This window comes from Macaca thibetana, chromosome 15 (genome assembly GCF_024542745.1).
Source record: "Macaca thibetana thibetana isolate TM-01 chromosome 15, ASM2454274v1, whole genome shotgun sequence".
Taxonomy (NCBI): Eukaryota; Metazoa; Chordata; class Mammalia; order Primates; family Cercopithecidae; genus Macaca; species Macaca thibetana.
The window spans coordinates 46,446,582-46,471,205 of record NC_065592.1 but is presented as its reverse complement, the minus strand read 5'-3'; the positions used below and the strand labels follow the sequence as shown (position 1 = coordinate 46,471,205).

Here is a 24,624-nt window from a genome sequence, read left to right as displayed (position 1 = left end):
TGTAGAGATGAGTGGTAATCATGTGCTTTGCCCCATAGGAATATATGGTGGTAGCTAATTAATCATGGTGTTCCTAGTAATGAAATGGACAGTTTACTAATGTTCTACTTGACCCATACAAGTGGAAAAATTCCAGACCTGGTAAGCAGAAACTTGATTTTCAAGTTATATTAAGGATTTACAGTCTTACCCAGTTCCTAAACTTAGGCCGGTTTCCCAGAACTGAATCCTCTTGATTGGGTGGGGGGCTGGGAGATCCTGGATCTCTTTCACAGGTGGATTCTATAAATCTTCCTCCTAGTCAGTGTTTTTCAAATATGGTGAAATTTCTACGCTATGGAGATGGGGACGAGCTGAAAAAGTCATCTAGGGCATGACGTTAAAGAGCACTTTGGGTTTTAGAGGCAATATATACTGTATTTATATGTACTACGGCAAAATGTTGACTGGATATTGCATAAAGGCTCATAAAGATGACAGGGTTTTTTTTTTTTTTTTTGAGATGGAGTTTCACTCTTGTTTGTCCAGGCTGGAGTGCAATCATGCAATCTTGGCTCCTGGGTTCAAGTGATTCTCCTGCCTCAGCCTCCCGAGTAGCTAGGACTACGGGCATGCACCACCACACCTGGCTAATTTTGTTTTTTTAGTAGAGATGGGGTTTCTCCATGTTGGTTAGGCTGGTCTTGAACTTCTGACCTCAGGTGATCCACCTGCCTCGGTCTCCCAAAGTGCTGAGATTACAGGCGTGAGCCACCATGCCCAGCTGAAGCTGATAGTTTTGAATGAGGTCCAGGCTCCAGGGAAGGTTGCACTGCTGCTCTGGCTGAATGACCCACAAATCCAGTGAATTTCATGTTGTCTGTGGCAGATAAAGGTGTGCTGTAGGAGCGCTAGTAGGAGAGTTAAAGCAAAGAACCTTAGTGTAGTGGAGTAAGGCCATGCTTCTTCTGCTAACAGTTCTTTTCTATTTGAAAAGCAGCTTTTGATAGGCCTTGGGGCCCTGGTCTCAAACTCAGATTATAGTTCATCCAGTGACAATGTGACCTAAGGGTGCTATCTAAGCAAATCACATAGTTGGATGTGCACAGCAGCATTCATTATGAAATGAATTGTATATATAAGACCAGACCTTAGAAGTTTCAGAAGGTATGAATAAAAGCATGGCCAGATGGCTCAGACTCCTACTTGTGTTGTTTTCTGCTTCTTCCTCTCATCACACTTACAGCTTCATGGAGATGTTCTCTACAAACAGTTAACAGAGGGTCTGTAAGGTATGCTGGCATTAGCTGGAAGAGACAGCTGATTACAGCCCCATGCAGGGATGGTCCTGAAATACAGTGGTTAAGGGAAGTCCTCTCAGTGTGCAGAATTTGGGGCAGTACATTTAGTGTACACTTTGCCTAGAAGAAGAGATGGTCTGAGGTTTGGGGCTATACTAATTCACGTGCAGTGACTGCCTACAACAACCCTACTCTCACCTCTTTAAGTGGTCCCTTCACTAAATTCTTTTCCATTAACCTTTTTTGAGCATGGCATTTGTTTCCTGCCAAGATCCTAAATGACACAATCATATAGTGCAAAGCTGGCAGAGAGGTTTCAATTCAATGTCAATACCATCTGCCTGGAGCGCCTGTTGGGAAAGACCCTGAGAATCAGCAGGAAAGGGTGAAATAATTAAATAACAATAAACAAGGCATTTGTTACACATTCATTCAATAAATATTTATTGAGGGCCTCCTATGTGCCAGACACCATTCTTGGCACTGAGATACAGCAGTAAGTACAACAGATACATGTTCCTGCTCTTGCAGAGTTGTTATACTAATGAAAGAGACAGACAATAAGCAAACTAGAAAAATCTATACTATCTCAGATGGCAATAAGTGCTATGCAGAAAAATAAAGAAGGCAAGAGGGATAGGGAGTATTGAGGGAGCGTGTTGTTTTAAATAAGGCAGTCAGGAAAACCTTTACCAATAACATTTGAGCAGAGAGCTGACCTGAAGAAGGTGAGGGAGAAATCCTTGCAGAGGTCTAGGTGAAGATGTTCTAGGTAGAGGAAAGAGCAAGGGCAAAGAGGCAAGAGTGTATTTGAGGAATAGCAAGGAGGCTAAAAGGGGAGGGTGGTAGGAGATATACAGTCAGATAATAACAGGGGCCAGATAGCACAGGGTTTTGTAGGCCATTGTTATATTCTGCTGAGTGAGATGGGGAGCTATTGGAAGGTATTGAACAAGTGTGACATGGTCTGACATAAACTCTCTCTAGCTGTTGAATGGAGAGTAGACCAAACTGGTGCAAGAATGGAAGCACGGAGACCAGTGTGGAGGCTGTTGCAACAATCCAGGCGAGGAGATGATGGTGTGTGGAGTTGGTGAGAAGTGCTCAGATTCTGGAAACAAAGTAGAGCCAACAGCCTTTGCGGAGGGGTTCAGCATAAGATATGAGAGAAAGAAAAGGAGAGAATACTGCAAGGTTTTTGACTTGAGAAACTTGGATAGAATTTTAGTTAACAAGATGAAGATGATTGAAGAGGAGTGGGTTTGTGGGGAGATCAGGACCCTGGTATAGACTTAAGTTGAAACTGCATGTTGGGCATATTAATGGAAATGTTAAGTAGGTAGCTCGGATGAGCCTGGAGTTCAGGGAAGAGATGCTAGCCGAAGACACACATTTGGGAGTAAATGGATGGTATTTAAGGGTATAAGACAATGAGGTCACCAAGAGAGTGAGTGTAGATAGAAGAGGTCCAAGTTCTAAGTCCTGGACCTCACCAACATGAACAGATCAGGAAGAGAAAGAGGAATCAGGGAAGGAGGTGGCAGGGTGTTACGAAGGTACCCACTATCATGGCAAAAAGGGAAAGGACACAGGCCCGGTGGGTGAAGGGTTTAAGGCACCTACCCACAGCTGTTGGTTTAGATAATCCAATGGGGGTGGGGGACTGGAGGTCAGGGAGGTGTTCGAAACAGTTTCTGACCACAGATACAGAGGCATCAACGCTACGTGCTTTGCCTTGTTCACCCTCTTCCCAGCCAAGTCGTCTTTACAGGGTTCTTGGTTCAGCCTGAGCCCTGGCAATCTTGTTCCAGCTCAGGGCAGATCAACTCACTCAGCCCAGCCTAGCCTCATCCTCTTCCAAGGAGCCTGCCCAACTTTTGTGCTTCCAGGTCTGGCCAAATCCCTGCCCCAGAGGTAGGAGATCCTGAATGCGAGCGTACTAGCCATTGGGGCAGGAGAGTCAACCAAGTCCGTTGGGGAGGGGGGTCGGGGTGGGTGAATGATTGTAGGGAGAGGACCCTGAGTAGATGGTTAGTGTATGTCGCATGCATGAATGTGTGTATCCCGAGCTGTGTCTGTGGGGCTGTGCGCGACTGGGGCATGTGTGCGGACGTGTGTCCGCGGCGGTGAGCGTGCCCATGCATCTCCCCAGCTGGGCCTGCAGGGGGCGCCCCGAGCCTGGGAAGGGAGGCTCTGGAGCCGGGCGCTGTTGCGGCAGGAGGTGGACGCATGCTACTGTGACCCCGCGAGCTCCTCAGAGAGGCTGCGGTGCGCGGGCGTCCGAAGTCTCTGGGCCTGGAACAGCCTCTGGCGCCCTCCCGGCTTCCTGGCCCCGCCCTCCCTGGGGTCCCCACGCTCGGGCCGGGCGTATGGAGGGAAGGCTCGGGTTGTGGGTGGTGCCCGCGCCGCCTGTGACCTGGGCCGACAGTTATCACGGGCCAGGACACCCCCCCCGTCCCGCCAAATCCCCGCCACCCAGGCCCCTGAGCCCCGGGGGTCTTCTACGGGGCCGTCCCAGCCCGGTAGCCGTGGGAAGGCCCGTGTTTGTCGGCGAATATGAAGCATTTATCTTTCTCTCCCACGCCCCAAATATTCCCCATTTACCCAGAGCCCGAGGTGCCCAATGTTGAAGTCTTGAAATAATTAGTTTGGCTTAAAGGCTGAAGGAAGGTTCACATCACCTCTGGCACTTCCCTCGCACCCGATAGATATCTTACACCACTCATTACGGGGCCAACGCTAAGAAAGGTTTCCTTATTCCACGGAAATGTGTTGAGATGCTAACCGTGTGCGAGGCGCGAAGCTGGGGCTGGAGGATGAAGGGTTACAGCCTGACATGGGCGGGAAAGGAACTTGTCTTGCTCATAAGTGGACACAGGGAAACGCGCAACCTTTGGCCTAGAATGAGACACATGTAAGAACAAATCGTAAAAATAGTTGAAAACAAATTGGTCCTAGAAAGATGAAGGAAATGAGAATAGAAAATTCAACCCCCTCGCCTGTTTTCCTTTAACAGACAGAGGGCTGCTGCCTCCTGGTGGTCGAGCAGGGCAGTGAGCGTCTCCCAGCAGGCGAAGGCTCACACAGCGCAGGGGATATTCCGAGCAGAAGCTGGCGCTGGCTGCTTAGGCCTTAACAAGTGGTGTTCAGTTATTCTCTTAATATTGGATTGAAATTTATTATTATCACAACCCATGATTCTAAAGCAAAAGTCTCAAAGAGTATGGTAACAGAGTTTCTCTGGGGTGTTTTAGTTTGCTGCCAATTGAGAAATGGTTGTCTTGAAGAAAATGGAGCTTTCAGTTTCTTGACATAGGAATAGACATAGGTCACCAAGGTCACAAGGTCATACAATTCCCCTTAAAGTAGGCACTACTAGAAGAATTACAAATATAGCCCTGGCGCAGTGGCTCATGCCTGTAATCCCAGCACTTTGGGAGGATGAGGCTGGAGGACCCCTTGAGGCCAAGAGTTGGAGGCTGCAGTGAGCTACTATTGCACCACTGCACTCCAGCCTGGGTAACAGAGCAAGACCCTGTCTCAAAAAAAGAATTACAAATATAGGCGTTAGGAAAAAAGAGAGCTGGCATTTTCAGCATCCATAAAAATGGTAATCCAGCCCAAGACTAATGGCAAAGCATAGAAACGCTGATGACTTTAACAAAACAGCATTATTTTGTCCCCAAATACAAGGAGAAGTAATGCCTGGATGTGAGAAAGAAAAAGAACTTCATGAAGGATACGAGCTGAAGCTTAAGACATATTTCACAGGTAAGTGATTACAGCTGGGAAACAAATTAATGTGACCTTTCATAGACAACAAGTGACAGACCCTGCCCTTCTGACTCTCACTAGGTCATATGGCATGGTAGAGGATACCTAGTGTGTCGTTCTGGTAGCCCATAATTTTAAATTTTTTTTTTTTTTGAGACAGAGTCTTGCTCTGTTGCCCAGGCTGGAGCACAATGGTGTGACCTCAGCTCACTGCAACCTCCTGAGTTCAAGCAATTCTCCTGCCTTAGCCTCCTGAATAGCTGGGATTACAGACACCCACCGCCATGCCTGGTTAATTTCTGTATTTTTAGTAGAGAGGGGGTTTCACCATGTTGGCCAGGCGGGTCTTGAACACCTGACCTCAGGTGATCTACCCGCCTCGGCCTCCCTAAGTGCTGGGATTACAGGCATGAGCCACTGCCCCCAGCCCGTAATTTTTAATTTTTAAAGGAAAGGTATCAAAAGAAAGAACCCGGCAGTTGTTGGTAATCACATCCCTCTAAAAGGATATGATTAATGAGTAGGAACTGTGGCCAGCCAAAGTGTGACCCAAGTATCATGAAGAGAGGGGTTCTTAAGAAACCTAGTTGCTTACTCTAAAAAAGTTTTTTGTAGGCTACTTTGCCTATGGAGTAGCCATTCTTTTATTCCTCTACTTTCTTAATAAACTTGCTTTCACTTAAAAAAAAAGTTTCTTGTAATAAAATGTAGAGACGGGGTCTTGCCATGTTGTTCAGTCTGGTCTCAAACTCTTCGGCTCAAGCCATTCTCCTCCCTCTGCCTCCCAAAGTGCTGAGATTACAGGTGTGTGCCACCACTCCTGGCTAGCTGCTTACTTTGGAATTGGTTTCAGGTTTATAGGACTAACTGAGGCTTGTTTGTTTTTCACTGCAGCCTCAAACTCCTGGATTCAACAGATCCTCCCACCTCAACCTCTCAAAGTGCTGGGATTACAGGCATGAGCCGTGGCTCCTGGCCTAAAGATGTATTAGCTCTATTTTTTTAAAATTTATTTTTATTATTATACTTTAAGCTCTAGGGTACGTGTGCACAACATGCAGGTTTGTTACATATGTATACATGTGCCATGTTGGTGTGCTGCACCCATTAAATCATCATTTACATTAGGTATATCTCCTAATGCTATCCCTCCCCCCTCCCCGCTCCTCACAATAGGCCCTGGTGTGTGATGTTCCCCTTTTTGTGTCCAAGTGATCTCATTGTTCAGTTCCCACCTATGAGTGAGAACATGCAGTGTTTGGTTTTCTGTTCTTGTGATAGTTTGCTGAGAATGATGGTTTCCAGCTGCATCCATGTCCCTACAAAGGACACGAATTCATCCTTTTTTATGGCTGCATGGTATTCCATGGTGTATATGTGCCACATTTTCTTAATCCAGTCTGTCACTGATGGACATTTGGGTTGATTCCAAGTCTTTGCTATTGTGAATAGTGCTGCAATAAACATACGTGTGCATGTGTCTTTATAGCAGCATGATTTATAATCCTTTGAGCATATACCTAGTAATGGAATGGCTGGGTCAAGTGGTATTTCTAGTTCTAGATCCTTGAGGAATTGCCACACTGTTTTCCCCAATGGTTGAACTAATTTACAGTCCCACCAACAGTGTAAAAGTGTTCCTATTTCTCCACATCCTCTCCAGCACCTGTTGTTTCCTGATTTTTTAATGATTGCCATTCTAACTGGTGTGAGATGGTATCTCATTGTGGTTTCGATTTGCATTTCTCTGATGGCGAGTGATGATGAGCATTTTTTCATGTGTCTGTTGGCTGTATGAATGTCTTCTTTTTTTTTTTTTTTTTTTTTTTTTGAGACGGAGTCTCGCTCTGTTGCCCAGGCTGGAGTGCAGTGGCCGGATCTCAGCTCACTGCAAGCTCCGCCTCCCGGGTTCACGCCATTCTCCGGCCTCAGCCTCCCGAGTAGCTGGGACTACAGGCGCCCGCCACCTCGCCCGGCTAGTTTTTTGTATTTCTTAATAGAGACGGGGTTTCACCGTGTTAGCCAGGATGGTTTCGATCTCCTGACCTCGTGATCCGCCCGTCTCGGCCTCCCAAAGTGCTGGGATTACAGGCTTGAGCCACCGCGCCCGGCCGAATGTCTTCTTTTGAGAAGTGTCTGTTCATATCCTTTGCCCACTTTTTGATGGGGTTGTTTGTTTTCTTCTTGTAAAGTTGTTTGTTTTCTTCTTGTAAAGTTGTTTGGGTTCTTTGTAGGTTCTGGGTATTAGCCCTTTGTCAAATGAGTAGATTGCAAAAATTTTCTCCCATTCTGTAGGTTGCCTGTTCACTCTGATTGTAGTTTCTTTTGCTGTGCAGAAGCTCTTTAGTTTAATTAGATCCCATTTGTCAATTTTGGCTTTTGTTGCCGTTGCTTTTGGTGTTTTAGACATGAAGTCCTTGCCCATGCCTATGTCCTGAATGGTATTACCTAGGTTTTCTTCTAGGGTTTTTTATGGTTTTAGGTCTAACATTTAAGTCTGTAATCCATCTTGAATTAATTTTCATATAAGGAGTAAGGAAAGGATCCAGTTTCAACTTTCTACTTATGGCTAGCCAATTTTCCCAGCACCATTTATTACATAGGGAATCCTTTCCCCATTTGCTTGTTTTTGTCAGGTTTGTCAAAGATCAGATGGCTGTAGATGTGTGGTATTATTTCTGAGGGCTGTTCCATTGGTCTATATCTCTGTTTTGGTACCAGTACCATGCTGTTTTGGTTACTGTAGCCTTGTAGTATAGTTTGAAGTCAGGTAGCATGATGCCTCCAGCTTTGTTCTTTTGGCTTAGGATTGTCTTGGCAATGCGGGCTCTTTTTCAGTTCCATATGAACTTTAAAGCAGTTTTTTCCAATTCTGTGAAGAAAGACGTTGGTAGCTTAATGGGGATGGCATTGAATCTATAAATTACCTTGGGCAGTATGGCCATTTTCACAATATTGATTCTTCCTATCCATGAGCATGGTATGTTCTTCCATTTGTTTGTGTCCTCTTTTATTTCACTGAGCAGTGGTTTGTAGTTCTCCTTGAAGAGGTCCTTTACATCCCTTGTAAGTTGGATTCCTAGGTATTTTATTCTCTTTGAAGCTATTGTGAATAGGAGTTCATTCATGATTTGGCTCTCTGTTTGTCTGTTACTGGTGTGTAAGAATGCTTGTGATTTTTGCACATTGATTTTGTATCCTGAGACTTTGCTGAAGTTGCTTATCAGCTTAAGGAGATTTTGGGCTGAGATGATGGGGTTTTCTAAATATACAATCATGTTATCTGCAAACAGGGACAATTTGACTTCTTCTTTTCCTAACTGAATACCCTTTATTTCTTTCTCTTGCCTGATTGCCCTAGCCAGAACTTCCAATACTATCTTGAATAGGAGTGGTGAGAGAGGGCATCCCTGTCTTGTGCCAGTTTTCAAAGAGAATGCTTCCAGTTTTTGCCCATTCAGTATGATATCGGCTGTGAGTTTGTCATAAATAGCTCTTATTATTTTGAGATACGTTCCATCAATACTGAATTTATTGAGCATTTTTAGCATGAAGGGCTGTTGAAGTTTGTCAAAGGCCTTTTCTACATCTATTGAGACAATCATGTGGTTTTTGTCTTTGGTTCTGTTTATATGCTGGATTGTGTTTATTGATTTACGTATGTTGAACCAGCCTTGCATCCCAGGGATGAAGCCCACTTGATCATGGTGGATAAGTTTTTTGATGTGCTGCTGGATTCGGTTTGCCAGTATGTTATTGAGGATTTTTGCATCAATGTTCATCAGGGATATTGGTCTAAAATTCTCTTTTTTTATTATGTCTCTGCCAGTCTTTGGTATTAGGATGATGTTGACCTCATGAAATGAGTTAGGGAGGATTCCCTTCTTTTCTATTGATTGAAATAGTTTCAGAAGGAATGGTACCAGCTCCTCCTTGTACTTCTGGTAGAATTCAGCTGTGAATCCGTCTGGTCCTGGACTTCTTTTGGTTGGTAGGCTATTAATTATTGCCTCAATTTCGGAGCCTGCTATTGGTCTATTCAGGGATTCAACTTCTTCCTGGTTTAGTCTTGGGAGAGTGTAAGCGTCCAGGAAATTATCCATTTCTTCTAGGTTTTCTAGTTTATTTGCATAGAGGTGTTTATAGTATGCTCTGATGGTAGTTTTTATTTCTGTGGGGTCGGTGGTGATATCCCCTTTATCATTTTTTTATTGCCTCTACTTGATTCTTCTCTCTTTTCTTCTTTATTAGTCTTGCTAGTGGTCTATCAATTTTGTTGATCTTTTCATAAAACCAACTCCTGGATTCATTGATTTTTTGGAGGGTTTTTTGTGTCTCCATTTCCTTCAGTTCTGCTCTGATCTTATTTATTGCCTTCTGCTAGCTTTTGAATGTGTTTGCCCTTGCTTCTCTAGTTCTTTTAATTGTGATGTTAGGGTGTCAATTTTAGATCTTTCCTGCTTTCTCTTGTGGGCATTTAGTACTATAAATTTCCCTCTACACACTGCTTTAGATGTGTCCCACAGATTCTGGTATGTTGTATCTTTGTTCTCATTGGTTTCAAAGAACATCTTTATTTCTGCCTTCATTTCGTTATGTACCCAGTAGTCATTCAGGAGCAGGTTGTTCAGTTTCCATGTAGTTGAGCGGTTTTGAGTGAGTTTCTTAACCTTAAGTTCTAGTTTTATTGCACTGTGGTCTGAGAGACAGTTTGTTATAATTTCTGTTTTTTTACATTTGCTGAGGAGTGCTTTACTTCCAACTATGTGGTCAATTTTGGAATAAGTGTGATGTGGTGCTGAGAAGAATGTATATTCTGTTGATTTGGGGTGGAGAGTTCTGTAGATGTCTATTAGGACTGCTTGGCGCAGAGTTGAGTTCAATTCCTGGATATCCTTGTTAACTTTCTGTCTTGTTGATCTGTCTAATGTTGACAGTGGGGTGTTAAAGTCTTCCATTATTATTGTATGGGAGTCTAAGTCTCTTTGTAAGTCTCTAAAGACTTGCTTTATGAATCTGGGTGCTCCTGTATTGGGTGCATATATATTTAGGATAGTTAGCTCTTCCTGATGATTTGATCCCTTTACCATTATGTAATGGCCTTCTTTGTCTCTTTTGATCTTTGATGGTTTAAAGTCTGTTTTATTAGAGACTAGGATTGCAACCCCTGCTTTTTTGTTTTCATTTGCTTGGTAGATCTTCCTCCATCCCTTTATTTTGAGCCTGTGTGTGTCTCTGCATGTGAGATGAGTCTCCTGAATACAGCAAACTGATGGGTCTTGACTCTTTATCCAATTTGCCAGTCTGTGTCTTTTAATTGGACCATTTAGTCCATTTACATTTAAGGTTAATATTATTATGTGTGAACTTGAACCTGTCATTATGATATTACCTGATTATTTTGCTCATTAGTTGATGCAGTTTCTTCCTAGCATCGATGGACTTTACATTTTGGCATGTTTTTGCAGTGGCTGGTACCAGTTGTTCCTTTCCACGTTTAGTGCTTCCTTCAGGATCTCTTGTAGGGCAGGCCTGGTGGTGACAAAATCTCGAAGCATTTGCTTGTCTGTAAAGGATTTTATTTCTCCTTCACTTATGAAACTTAGTTTGACTGGATATGAAATTCTGGGTTAAAAATTCTTTTCTTTAAGAATGTTGAATATTGGCCCCCACTCTCTTCTGGCTTGTAGAGTTTCTGCCGAGAGATCTGCTGTTAGTCTGATGGGCTTCCCTTTGTGGGTAACCCGACCTTTCTCTCTGGCTGCCCTTAGCATTTTTTCCTTCATTTCAACTTTGGTGAATCTGACAATTATGTGTCTTGGAGTTGCTCTTCTCGAGGAGTATCTTTGTGGCATTCTCTGTATTTCCCAAATTTGAATATTGGCCTGCCTTACTAGGTTGGGGGAGTTCTCCTGGATGATATCGTGCAGAGTGTTTTCCAACTTGGTTCCATTTTCCTCATCACTTTCAGGCACACCAATCAGACATAGATTTGGTCTTTTCACATAATTCCATATTTCTTGGAGGTTTTGTTCATTTCTTTTTACTCTTTTTTCTCTACACTTCTCTTCTCACTTCATTTCATTCATTTGATCTTCAATCACTGATACTCTTTCTTCCAGTTGATCGAGTCAGTTACTGAAGCTTGTGCATTTGTCACGTAGTTCTTGTGTCATGGTTTTCATCTCTATCAGTTCTTTTAAGGTCTTCTCTGCATTGATTATTCTAGTTATCCATTCATCCATTCTTTTTTCAAGGTTTTTAGTTTCTTTGCACTGGTTATGTAGTTCCTCCTTTAGCTCTGAGAAGTTTGATTGACTGAAGGCTTCTTCTCTCAACTCGTCAAAGTCATTCTCCGTCCAGCTTTGTTCCATTGCTGGTGGTGAGCTGCGTTCCTTTGGAGGGGGATATGCGCTCTGATTTTTTGAATTTCCAGCTTTTCTGCACTGCTTTTTCCCCATCTTTGTGGTTTTATCTGCCTTTGGTCTTTGATGATGGCGACGTACTGATGGGGGTTTTGGTGTGGGTCTCCTTTCTGTTTGTTAGTTTTCCTTCTAACAGTCAGGACCCTCAGCTGCAGGTCTGTTGGAGTTTGCTTGAGGTTCACTCCAGACCCTGTTTGCCTGGGTATCAGCAGCGGAGGCTGCAGAAGATAGAATATTGCTGAACAGCAAGTGTTGCTGTCTGATTCTTGCTCTGGAAGCTTCATCTCAGGGGTGTACCCAGCTGTGTGAGGTGTGAGGTGTCGGTCTGCACCTAGTGGGGGATATCTCCCAGTTAGGCTACTCAGGGGTCAGGGACCCACTTGAGCAGGCAGTCTGTCCGTTCTCAGATCTCAACCTCCGTGCTGGGAGAACCACTGCTCTCTTCAAAGCTGTCAGACAGGGACTTTTATATCTGCAGAGGTTTCTGCTGCTTTTTGTTTAGCTATGCCCTGTCCCTAGAGGTGGAGTCTACAGAGGCAAGCAGGCCTCCTTGAGCTGCAGTGGGCTCCACCCAATTCAAGCTTCCCGGTGGCTTTGTTTACCTACTTAAGCCTCAGCAATGTCAGGTGCCACTCCACCAGACTCACTGTTGCCTTGCAGTTAGATCTCAGACTGCTGTGCTAGCAATGAGGGAGGCTCTGTGGGCATGGGACCCTCCGGGCCAGGTGTGGGATATAATCTCCTGGTGTGCCATTTGCTAAGACCCTTGGTAAAGCGCAGTATTAGGGTGGGAGTTGCCCGATTTTCCAGGTGTTGTGTGTTTCAATTTCCCTTGGCTAGGAAAAGGATTTCCCTTCCCCCTTGTGCTTCCCAGGTGAGGCGATGCCTCGCCCTGCTTCAGCTCTTGCTGGTCAGGCTGCACCCATGGACCAGCATTGACTGTCCGACACGCCCCAGTGAGATGAACCCGGTACCTCAGTTGAAAATGCAAAAATCACCCATCTTCTGTGTTGCTCACGCTGGGAGCTGGAGGCTGGAGCTGTTCCTATTCAGCCATCTTGGGTGTCCCCCGATGTACTTTTAATTTTTTGTTTTTTTAAAGATGGGGTATTGCTGTGTCACCCAGGCTGCAGTGGTGTGATCATAGCTCACTGCAACCTCAAACTCCTGGGTAATCAAGTGATCCTCCCACCTCAGCCTCCAAGTCGCTAGGACAATAGGCATGTGCCACCATGCCTGGCTAATTTTTTCTTTTCTTTTTCTTTTTTTGTAGAGACAGGGTCTTGCTTCACTGCCCAGGCTGGTCTCAAACTCCTGACTTCAAGCCATCTGCCCACCTTAGCCTTCCAAAGTGCTGGGATTATAGGCATGAACTGCCATGCCCAGCTAGCTCTAATGCTTTACTAGTCCCACCTATCCTCTATATTTGTATCAAAGAAGCCCTTAAAATATTGACAAGGAAGGAGTGAACTGAGAGAAGCAGGAGGAGATTCTGAGGCAACACTGACAAGTAGGAGTCAGCCCATTATTTCATTAGTGTGTGTGTATGTTATCATTTCATGGAAGAGATAGTGGTGAAATTATTTAAAAACACGGTATGGCCAGGCACAGTGGCTCATGCCTATAATCCCAGCACTTTGGGAGGCCAAGGTGGGAGGATCCCTTGAGCTCAGGAGTTTTAAGACCAACGTGGGCAACACAGCGAGACCTCATCTCTACAAAAAATGAACAAAATTAGCTGGGCGTGGTGGTGTGTGCCTGTAGTCCTATCTACTCAGGAGGCTGAGGTGGGAAGATTGCTTGAGCCCAGGAGGTTGAGGCTGCAGTGAGCTGAGATTGCGCCACTCAGTTCAGCCTGGGTGACAGAGCAAGACCCTATCTCAAAAAAGGAGCAAATAAAAACAGCAAAAATACAAGGTATTAATAATTTTCTGGATGACACTGAGGAGGACTCATTGTTAGAAAATAGTGATAACTCACTTTTAAAGCAATAAAGTGCTTCTATGGTTCTGTGATGAAGAAAAGTCAGGATTCCAGGGATTACAATGAGTTTTCATGCTTAAGGAATGAAGATTTTGTAGATTTTAGAGATAATTCATCTTTAGGATTTTTTGTCTTTTTACATTTCTAGTAGAAGTCATTAATTGTTTCCCTGTTGGACATTGGCATATGAATATTCAGTAAATATGAATTTTTACTGTATTCATAAGTCATTAGAAATCCTTCATATTTATAATTTTATTTTATGCTTTGTATCTATTTTTATTGAAATATTTACGTGTCTCAGCAGTAGGCTTTTGGAAAGTTACCTTTATCTCCTCTCCCATTTGGGCCCTTGTGGGTTTATGATTTTATTTTGTGTTTTAAATTAATTTATTTACTTTGAGACAGGGTCTCTCACTTTTTAGCCCAGGCTACATGGCTCCCAGGCTCAAGTGGTCCTCCTACCTCAGCCTTCTGAGTAGCTGGGACCACAGGCGCACACCACCACACCAGCTACTTTTTTGATTTTTTGTACAGATGAGGTCTCACTGTGCTGCCCAGGTTGGTCTCAAACTCCTGAGCTGAAGTGACCATCTTAGCCTCCCAAAGTGTTGGGATTACAGGTGTAAGCCACCGTGCCTGGCCTTGGTTTATGCCTTTACATGCATACATGCACCAAAAAAATTTACTGTAGTTTTTTTTTTTTTTTTTTTTTTTTTTTTTTTTTTTTTTTTTTTTTTTTTTGAGACGGAGTCTCACGCTGTTGCCCAGGCTGGAGTGCAGTGGCGCGATCTCGGCTCACTGCAAGCTCCGCCTCCCGGGTTCCCGCCATTCTCCTGCCTCAGCCTCCTGAGTAGCTGGGACTACAGGCGCCCGCCACCGCGCCCGGCTAATTTTTTGTCTTTTTTAGTAGAGACGGGGTTTCACTGTGGTCTCGATCTCCTGACCTTATGATCCGCCCGCCTCGGCCTCCCAAAGTGCTGGGATTACAGGCTTGAGCCACCGCGCCCGGCCTTACTGTAGTTTTAGTCGGGGCTCAGCGAGAAGTGAAAATAAAGTCATGTAATTAATTTTCCATCCCTACCCTGAACTCCCACTTGTTTTAAAATTTAATGGTGTTGATCTTTAATGATTTATGTTTTATGGTTTTATGTCTTGTTTAAGAAACTCTTTTTGGCCAAGCAGAGTGGCTCATGCCTGTAATCCCAGCACTTTGGGAGGCTGAGGCAGATGGATCGCTTGAGCTCAGGAGTTCAAGACCAGCTTGGGCAACACAGTGAGACCCGGTCTCCATTTCATTTAAAAAAAAAGTTATTTTATACCTCGAAGTTATAAACACATTCACCTATATTTTCTTCTATGTATATCTTAAACATGATGTTTTGAATCCATCTCATATGATGAAGAATTTGAAAGGTAATGTCAAGATAGAGGTATTTTAAAAAGGAAAGGGCATTAGAACCTTTAAGAAAAACAAAAAGCTGAGTGACAAAGGAAAAGTGATCTACTTTGGTCTGCAGAGAACATTTATATAGTCAAAATAATGTAATATGTGATAATACATATTATGTAATAGTAATCCACAATAATATAAACTGTAATTATGATCTAAATGTGATAATATAATCATGATCTAAATATCATGGTATGACTCTATTTAGAGGATGCAGTGACAGGAGAGTTGGCAAGAGAGTTAAATCTTCACTTTTTATAGTAGGAAGTCATCTGGTAATGTTTAAAATAGGTAAATCAAGAAACAGAGGTATCGGCAAAGTACTTAGACATATGGCACTAAGAAATAGCCTAAGAGTTAAAATTGTAGGAAATGATGTTCAGAATAAACCTTTTGGTACTTTTGGATGTATTTTTTAACTGTGAGTGTGTATTATGTGTTGTTTTTTGAGTTATGCATCAAGAGAATAAGAAAGAAAAGAGAAAGAACAGGACAATGTTGTCAAAGATGAAGGCAGACAAGGAGAGTGGCCACTCATGATCTGATGGAATAAATAATGTATTGCATGCCTCTCAGAGCAGGGCTTGAGGCAAATACCAGGCATGCAGGTGTGGCAGGAGAATTTAGTGAAATAGGGAATTTTGTTTTTGTCTGCCTTTTTCTTTTCACTATAGAGTAGGCAAGAGTTTTGGCAGGGCTGGGAGTGATGTCCTGATGTCAAAGTGAGCCTGATGTCAAAGGCTTTTTGTAAATGTCTTAAACCAGGGGAAAATGCCAGGCATAGAGGCTCACACCTGTAATCCCAGCAACTTGGAGCCTGAGGCAGGAGGATCCCTTGAGCCCAGGAGTTTGAGGTTACAGTGAGCTATGATCCTACCTTTGCACTCCAGCCTGGACCACAGAGCAAGCCTCATGTCTTAAAAAAAAAAAAAAAAAAAAAAAAAGAAAAAAAGAAAGTAAACTTGGGGAAGAGGTTATGCCCTGGAGGGGCTGAGGAGAGGGAGATAATTCTTTAGGACTGCAAAGGGATTAGTGTGTACATCCAGCCAGAGTGGGCACTGGGCTCTAATTTCTGGCTGTGATGGGGCAAGTGACAGGACTGTTGAGTAGATGGCTTCAGGGGGTATCTGGGGAGGCCAAGTCCAAGCCCAGAGGCTGTCATATCTGAATTCTTATGTCTCAAATGTGGAGTCTAGGACTTGAAGAAATATACCTGCTGGACCCACAGGGGTCAGAACACTTATTGGTGAGAATGATGTCCAATTATGAGATGGCGTGGGAGGTAGGTAGGAGGCCTCCCGTGGGCCTTGAGGTTTCTGTGACCTTTGCATAACCCTTGGCAGATGGGATCCCCCAAGAGTGCCTGGTGTTGAATTTCTCATCAGCACTCTAATGCAGTAGCTTGTAGTAGGAATTAAGTTCATTTAAGGAACATATCAAAATGTAGTATTTCTTGTATATCTGAGTTTATAGATTAATTTAACACCTGCTGCCCTAGGACAGGTAGGGGAGAGGCCCTGTCTTCACCTGCTGCAAGAGGAGCAGACAAGCCAATACTTGCAGATGTTAGGATAGGTGGTAGGTGCTGTGGCATACTCAGGTGCCTACAAAAGGAAAAAGTGACGGAGCAGCCACTTCTAGCTTCTGAAGTTCCTACCTTTCTTCTTCTTTTTCTTCTTTTTTTTTTTCCTGAGACAGAGTCTTGCTCTTGTCACCCAGACTGGAGTGCAATGGCATATCTCAGCTCACTGCAAGCTCTGCCTCCCAGGTTCAAGTATTTCTCCTGACTCAGCCTCCCGAGTAGCCGAGATTACAGGTGCCTGCCACAATGCCCAGCTAATTTTTGTACTTTTAGTAGAGACGGGGTTTCACCATGTTGGCCAGGCTGGTCTCGAACTCCTGACCTCGTGATCTGCCTGCCTTGGCCTCCCAAAGTGCTGGGATTACAGGCATGAGCCACTGTGCCCAGTCTCGAGGTTCCTACCTTTCTCGCCCTTCCCCAGGATCTGTTCCCTTCTTTCTCACATTGCCCGGCCCAATCTGATGGCCTCTTCTCTCCCTGCCTGGAAGTGAGTGGGGATATAGAAGGGTCTTCACTCTGGGGAGGAAGAGGTAAAGGAGAGCCATCTGGGGCCTTCCAGGAGAGGAGACTGATTCACACCTGAATCCTGGGGTTCTGAAAACCTGATCCAGGAGACTTATTCCTTGACTTCAAGGGGTTTAAGGGACTAAAGTAGTCTGGATCTCAGCCAGGAAAGAAAGGAGGGGAGAAAAAGGGAGGAGGTTTTTCCATCTGGAAGGAGGCTGAGCAAGTCCAGGGGCCCAGATAGAAACAGAAAGAGAGCACAACAGCCCCATTAAACAAAGAGGAGAGGTCGAGGCCCGAGCTTCACTGAATAGGGCTGAAGCAAGTCCCCTTGGGTCTTTGCCTTCCATGGGCTCTCTCAGGGCTGGAACTGTGCTAGGGTAGGTTTAAATATAGCTTGTGTTTGTCTGTGTTATAGATGGGCCCAAGCCACAGCTTCCCTCCTAGGGACCCTTCCAAAGAACTACTTGGAGGGTCTTATTGACTAGTTCCCAGGGAAAGGAGAGGAAGTCTCTGGGATAGCTGGGAAAAGGTCTGAAGGTCATGGAAAAGATCTGAAGGTCACTCCTGGAGTTAGTGCTGAACAGATTCAGGGTCTCAGAGGCCTGCAGAGCTGTTGGGGATGTGTGCTCCATGTCCACCATCTCTCCATTGGCAGGATTCCTCAGAAGACCGGGTCCTACCCTGTCCATCAACCTCCATTTAACTGCCTAGGGGTGTGGGCACCCGAGAGGCAAGGAAACTCTTGGGGTAGATGGGAATATAGCATGTGTGACCCCACCTTGTAGGGGCTTTGGCATCCCGGTGGACATAAACACATGGGAACAGGTACTTGGGTGGGAGGCCGGAACAGCTTTTTATTCAGTTAGGTATAAGTCATATTTACAAGGAAGAGGTGGGGTACGCTGGGGAGCAGTATCAGGTCCAGGGTCCTGGTGATTCTCCTTCGAGGGGACAGTCCTGCTGCCTCCTCTCATGCTCCCTGGGAGATTCTCCCTCCTCGGCCTCTCTGCGCCTGGCCTGGTGTGGGCAGCTCAGCCATGCAGGGTAGAGCTGGGAATGCAGATGGGGTGGTTAAAGCAGGAGAAAGAGTGTGGTAATGCCAGCATGGGGTGGCTGCTCCAGGGCCCCTGAGCATAGCCTCCTTCTTGCCTTTTGGGTTCAGGCTTCAAGCCCTGGTGAGGCTGGTGGGGTCTCCAGGGCTCCAGGCTGCTCACTGGGCTATGGCCCTTTAGGGGTCTGTGACTGCTCAGTCCTGTGAGGGCAGAAGAGAGGTGTGAGGGGCTGACTGAGGCTCCCCTTTACCCACGTCCCTTCAGATTCCTCACCTCTTGCAGCCCTTTCCCTTTTTGCCATTCTTGGGGACCCCCCTGTCCTTCCTGCAACCCTGGGCTGGTTTCCGTGGGGCTGGTGTCTTGTCCAGATGCTGCATCAGCTGCTGCACCCAGAGCTCCTTTGGGTCTGCACATAGCTCTGCCTGAGAGCGCTTTCGGGGCAAGAACCTGCGGGTGGGGGGGGCTAGTAAGCCTTCTTAGTCTTGCCCACCATGCCCTCCCACCCCGTCACCAGCCTGTACCGACCCCTTTGTGTCCACTCACAGGATAGCTGGGATGGAGCAGCCTAAGCTTGGTTCCTGCTTCCGGTAGCTGCGGACAACCTTGGCGGGAATCTTCCTTTGGCTGTACTTGAGGCAGCAGTCCTGAGCCCCTCCATCACTGCCTGCAGGGTGGGATTCACAGGGAGCCAGGGGCTGCTTGCAAGCTCCTACCCTGGCCTCTTCGTCCCCTTAGCCCCATCCAAGGCCCCTCCCTGCCTTGGTACCTTGGGTCCCGGGGATGCCAAAGGCCAGAACCAGGATAAGGAGGCTCAGAGCCAGTGACTGAGCCATGTCTGTGGTAAAGGGTGAGTAAGAGGCCAGAGCTGAGGGTGAGGTGGGCAGCTGCAAGTTGGGGGTCTGTGCGTGGGCTGGGATTGGCCTGCTATTTATATAGCCAGGCACTTTCACTTCCCTTCCCTTATCCCCACTCCTTTTCCTTCCTGAAAGCTGGATCTGCTGGCACCCAGCCCCACTTATCTCAAACTAAATGGACTGTCCTCAGTTGCCAAATTTTATGTCCTCATCAGTTGAGTATGTCGGGCCTGAGCCTTCCTTCTATTTCCAGCTACTGCTTTCATGCAGGCCTCACCACCTCTCTCCTGGTACACCATGACTGTCTCCTCACTACGCTCCAGGATCCATACCCTTCCCCTCCTTCCAGCAAATCTGATTATTAAATTGTAAGAGTTCTTTTTTTTTTTTTTTTTTTTTTTTTTTTGAGACGGAGTCTTGCTCTGTCACCCAGGCTGGAGTGCTGTGGCCGGATCTCAGCTCACTGCAAGCTCCGCCTCCCGGGTTCCCGCCATTCTCCTGCCTCAGCCTCCCGAGTAGCTGGGACTACAGGCACCCGCCACCTCGCCCGGCTAGTTTTTTGTATTTTTTAGTAGAGACGGGGTTTCACCGTGTTAGCCAGGATGGTCTCGATCTCCTGACCTTGTGATCCGCCCGTCTCGGCCTCCCAAAGTGCTGGGATTACAGGCTTGAGCCACCGCGCCCGGCCTTCTTTTTTTTTTTTTTTTGAGACAGGGTCTAACTCTGTCACCCAGGCTGGAGTGTAGTGGTGTGATCTTGGCTCACTGAAATCTCCGCCTCCTGGGCTCAAGTGATCCTCCCACCTCAACCTCCCCCGGAGCTGGGACTACAGGCAAACACCACTGCGCCTGGCTGATTTTTCTATTTTTTGTAGAGACGAGGTTTCACTATGTCTAGCCCAGGCTAGTCTCGAACTCCTGGGCTCAAACGATCTGCCTGCCTTAGCCTCTTGAGGAGCTGGGACCACAGGCACATGCCACCACGTCCGGCTACTGTTTTAATTTTTAATTTTTATTTTTTCCATAGATGAGGTCTTGCTATGTTGCCCAGTCTGGTCTTGAACTCCTGGGCTCAAGCGATCCTCCTGCCTTGGCCTCCCAAAGTGCTGGAATTATAGGTATGAGTGACTGCACCTGGTCTGTAGCATAACCATTTTGATTCCCCTTTGCTTTCCTCTTCTATATATTTTGTAGTTATTTTCCTAATGGATACCTTGGTGATTATAATTAACATTCTAAGCTGATAACAACCTAGTTTGAATAATACTAACTTAGTTTCAATAGTGTATAAACACTTTGCTCCTATACATTTTAGTCCCTTCTTTATATTGTTATTGTCACACATCTTTATACATTGTGTTCCCATTGACATAGATTTATAATTATTGTTTAATGCATTTGCCTTTTAAATTATATAGAAAAAAATGGAGCTACAAACTAAAAATACAATACTAGCTTTTATCTTTTTTTTTTTTTTTTTGACGCAGGGTCTGGCTTTGTCACCCAGGCTAGAGTGCGGTAGCACAATCTCAGCTCACAGCAGCCTCAACCTTCTGGGCTAAAGTGATCTTTCCACCTCGCCTCCTGAGTAGTGGGCCACCATGCCTGGCTAATTTTTGTATTTTTTGTAGACACAAGGTCTCACTATGTTGCCCAGGCTAGTCTCAAACACCTGACCTCAAGTGATCCACCCACCTTGGCCTCCCAAAGTAATGGGATTACAAGTGTGAACCACCATACCTGGCTATGTTGTTACTTTTTGTTTGTTTGTTTTGTTTTTTGTTTTTTGAGACACGGTCTCACTTTTTTGCCCAGGCTGGAGTGCAGTGGTGTGATCTTGGCTCACTGCAACCACCACCCTCCGGGTTCAAGCCATTCTCCTGCCTCAGCCTCCTGAGTAGCTGGGATTATGGGCACCTGCCACCACATCCAGCTAATTTTTCTGTTTTTTGTAGAGATGGGGTTTCACCATATTGGCCAGGCTGGTCTCAAACTCCTGACCTCAAGTGATCCGCTCACCTTGGCCTCTCAAAGTGCTGGGATTACAGGCATGAGCCACTGCGCCCAGCCTGCTGTGTGGTTATGTTTATCAGAGATCTTTGTTTCTTTGTGTGGCTGTGAGTTATTATTTTTTATCCTTTTGTTTCATTCTGAAGGTCTCCCTTTAGCATTTCTTTCTTTGTTTTTGTGTTTTTTCTTTCTCCCTTTAGCTTTTCTTGTGGGCAGGTCTACTATTAATGAACTTCCTAAGTTTTGTTTATCTGGAAATGTCTTATTTCTCCTTAATTCTTGCAGGATAGTTTTGCTGGATATATAGAATTCTTGTTTGACTCTTTTTTTTTTTTTTTTGGTCTTAAGTCTTTAAATATATTCCCCATTGTCTTTTGGCCTTCCATGGTTTCTGAAATCAGCTGGTAATCTTATTGAGAATCTCTTGTACATAATGAGTTACTTCTCTCTTGCTGCTTTTAAAATCATCCCTTTGACTTTGAGTTTCAACAATTTGACTATAATTTGTCTTGGTATGGATCTCTGAGTTTATCCTTCTTAGAGTTTGTGAACTTCTTGGGTAGGTATATTCATGCTTTTCATCAGATTTCAGATGTTTTGTCATTATTTCTTCAATTTTTTTAATGCCCTGTTCTTTCTAGTCTCCTCCTGAGACTCCTTTGATGAGGTACATTTGATGGTATCCCTGAGGCTTGTTTATGTTTCTTCTCATGCTTGATAATTGTAATTGTCTTATCATCAAGAATACTGATCCTTTTTTTTTTCCTGCTTAAATCTGTTGTTGATTGCCCCTAGTGAATTGTACATTTCAGTTATTGTATTTTTGCCTCCAGAATTTCTGCTTGAGTCCTTTTTTCTTTTTACTAATTTCCATCTCTTTATTGATAGTTTCATTTTGTTCATACCCCATTTTTCAGATTTCCCTTAACTCTTTGCCCATGGTTTCCTTCAGCTCTTTGAGCACATTTAAGACAGTTTTTTTTTGTTTTCCAAAAGGGCCATTACTTCCCAATTTAATTGGAGGTCATAATAAAACAAGCAACAAAACAGTATTTGAGATTTCAGCCCCTCACCCTTATCATCAAGCCTCCCATCATCAATATTTATTGAGCATTTACAGTAAGACAGCTAAAGTCTTCATCTTCTATGTCCAGTATCTGGGCTTCCTCAGGGATAGTCTCTGTCAAATTCCTTTCTCCCTGTGAATGGGCCATACTTTCCTGTTTCTTTGTATTAGTAATTTTTTGTTGATAACTGGGCATTCTGAGTATTACAGTGTGGTATCTCTGGAAATTCAATTTTTTCACTCCTTAGGGGTTGCTGATATATACTTGTTGAGAACTGTGCCATCAATTTGTGGTGAGTTTTTCAAACCACTTTTTGCAAAGTGTGTATTCTTTGTTTTGTGGGGTTACTGAAGTTTCTGTTTATGACCTGGCAAAGGGTTCTCTTCCTTCCCCGCAAAAAGGTTCTGTCCCTTTAAATCTTCTGATATATGTGGCTCGGGAAGATGCTGCAGCCCAAGAGGGCTGAAACCAAGCAAGCCTGTCCCTTAGGGAACCAGAATACAAACCCAAATGCAAAACCCCTCATTTTTGGAGGACAGGGTTCCCCCTGTCCACTCGGTGACCACCCAGCCACTTCGGGAATGTGGGCTGCTATCCCCACTGTGTTGGTTGGTAGCTAGTGCATACATTATGCTCTCTTCTGAAAGATCAGCAACCTCTCCCTTCATCAAGCACCACCCTCCCCGGTTTGTTATATGTGTCCAATCAGGCTCCAGACTTCTGAAAGAGTCAATTCCAATTGCTTTTTCCACCTCAATGGTTGCTTTTGTGGAGGGACCAACCCCTGTAACTTCTTACTCTGCCATTTTGTATGATGTTGTTTCTGTAGTTTAATTTTTGACATTTTAAAATCTTTTATCCATTTGGAGTTTATTGTGGTATATGATATATGAGGATTATTGGGTCATAACTTAGAATCTATGTTTAAAACTGGATTTGTACCTTAGAGTTGTAATCCTCATGTCAGAGCTGGAGAATCCATCTGGTTTCCAGAGTGCTAAACCCAGCAGCAAGCTCCTTACATCTTGTTTTTTGAAGAATGGCTTATGACAGGATAGGGAAACCATAAGAAGAGGAGGAGATGAGTGTCAGGAGAGATGTAGTCAGGACAGTGATGGCCAGAGACAGAAATATTGAGTTGCTCTTGGGGAAGGATGGGATGCAGAGGGCAAGGGGTTGAAGATGGAGGTACTGTTGGGAGGGGGATAAAGAAGTGGTGTTTCATTCCAAGGTCCACAGAGTAGAGAGGCTGGAATTTGGTGGCCTAGAGGAGAGATAATTGAGCTCTTGAGTCTGAGGTTTTCAGACTCAAGAGACCTTAAGGCTGAGACCTTAAGCAGGGCAGGGAGTGACTCTGTTGGCAAGAAGCTGGCGTTCCTGGAACAAGACTAGGCAAAAACAAGGAGATAAGATTTCTTGGATCTTTTACCTGGTCTAGTGGCAGATCCTGGCACCAGAAAGTTTTAAATTCCCAGCTCCCTGGTTTCCCCACCTGCCTACATGGAAGTGACTAAGAAAGTGAGCAGCCTATCTCTGAAGAATTCTCAGACAGATAGAATAGCATGGGCTTGAGAGGTGGGCATGTAGATAATTCTGAAGTCATATTATATTAGTTTGCTTCCAAACTTGGCTGCACTTCAGAATCACCTGGGCAACTTGTTAAAAACACAGAATTAGAAGCAACACACCAGACTGCCTTAAATAGAATCTCAGAATAGAGCCAAAGAATGTGTATTTTTACAAAGTTCTGCAGGTAATTCTAAGCATTTGGTGGGGTGGGTCTAGGAGAGCCACTTGGGCCTATTCTGCTCCCATCTCACACTCTAGATTGACACAGAGCCAGTGAAAGGGAACAAAGTTGGTCTGAGGAAAGGAAAGCTGAAGTGATGCCCCCTACCTCCCCTGGAGGAGGAGACTTTCTGGCCTGGCACAGATTATAGAAAAAAAGGGAGATGGCAGGGAAGAGGAGGGGGCTGTACCTTTTTCTTTCCTAAAAGTTCAGGCTTGCTCTTTCTCCAAGATACCTGCCTGTCTCCCTTACCCTTATTCGTGTCATCAAAGAAGCTTCTTATTGTGTCAGATGGTGTGCATAGCCGCCTAGGTCCCAGCCCTGCCTGGTCTTCCTAGATGCAGGAATCTAGGTTGATTAGGCATCAACCCTAAGCCCCTACCTGTGAACTTGAGCCCACAGTGGTAGAGCAGTCTCAGGGAGATGTTCCATCCTGGAGATACTGAGGTCTGTCTGCTTGGTCCTGGAGCTTAGAATCAAGGTTAGGAGCCCTAAGGGAAATGAAAGAAGAAGTAGGGGCTTTTCTGGAGGTAGAAACCTGGCTGAACAAAATCCAGGGCAGAAAACAGCTGCCCTGAGAGTGAGGACGGGATAGCGAGCCCCTACCCTGCCTCCAGTCTGTGAGTGGACCTGGTGACGGGGGTGGTGAGAGGGAGGCACTGAAGCAGGGTAGAAGAGAGTGAGGAGCTCGGATGATGAGAGAGCCATTACCCTTTTCTGGGACCCCAAGCCTTCCAAGCCATTCCTCTGCCCTCAGCTGCTGGTCTGGGCTCATTGTACCCCACAGCCCCACTTAAACTCTAAGCTGGGTTTGGGGCATTTGGAGCCTGCAGCTTTGACCCAAGCTCC

General features: G+C 45.0%; 4 protein-coding genes across 8 annotated transcripts in view; all 4 read right to left on the bottom strand.

Annotated features, from left to right (window-relative positions):
* LOC126937437 (uncharacterized) overlaps nucleotides 1–24,624 on the bottom strand; it is a 265,633-nt gene that overhangs the window by 34,037 nt on the left and 206,972 nt on the right. The gene's annotated exons all lie outside the window — the stretch shown is intronic.
* Nucleotides 1–24,624, bottom strand: part of DCTN3 (dynactin subunit 3) — a 237,471-nt gene that overhangs the window by 84,998 nt on the left and 127,849 nt on the right. The gene's annotated exons all lie outside the window — the stretch shown is intronic.
* The window catches only part of SIGMAR1 (sigma non-opioid intracellular receptor 1), a 168,799-nt gene that overhangs the window by 63,502 nt on the left and 80,673 nt on the right, over nucleotides 1–24,624 (bottom strand). The gene's annotated exons all lie outside the window — the stretch shown is intronic.
* CCL21 (C-C motif chemokine ligand 21) lies at nucleotides 17,834–18,983 on the bottom strand. Its single transcript, XM_050760854.1, has 4 exons — nucleotides 18,823–18,983; nucleotides 18,600–18,720; nucleotides 18,330–18,503; nucleotides 17,834–18,256 (listed from the first exon to the last, which is right to left on the bottom strand). The coding sequence occupies exons 1-4, from the start codon at nucleotides 18,887–18,889 to the stop codon at nucleotides 18,223–18,225; spliced, it is 396 nt and encodes a 131-aa protein (XP_050616811.1). The 5' UTR covers nucleotides 18,890–18,983; the 3' UTR covers nucleotides 17,834–18,222.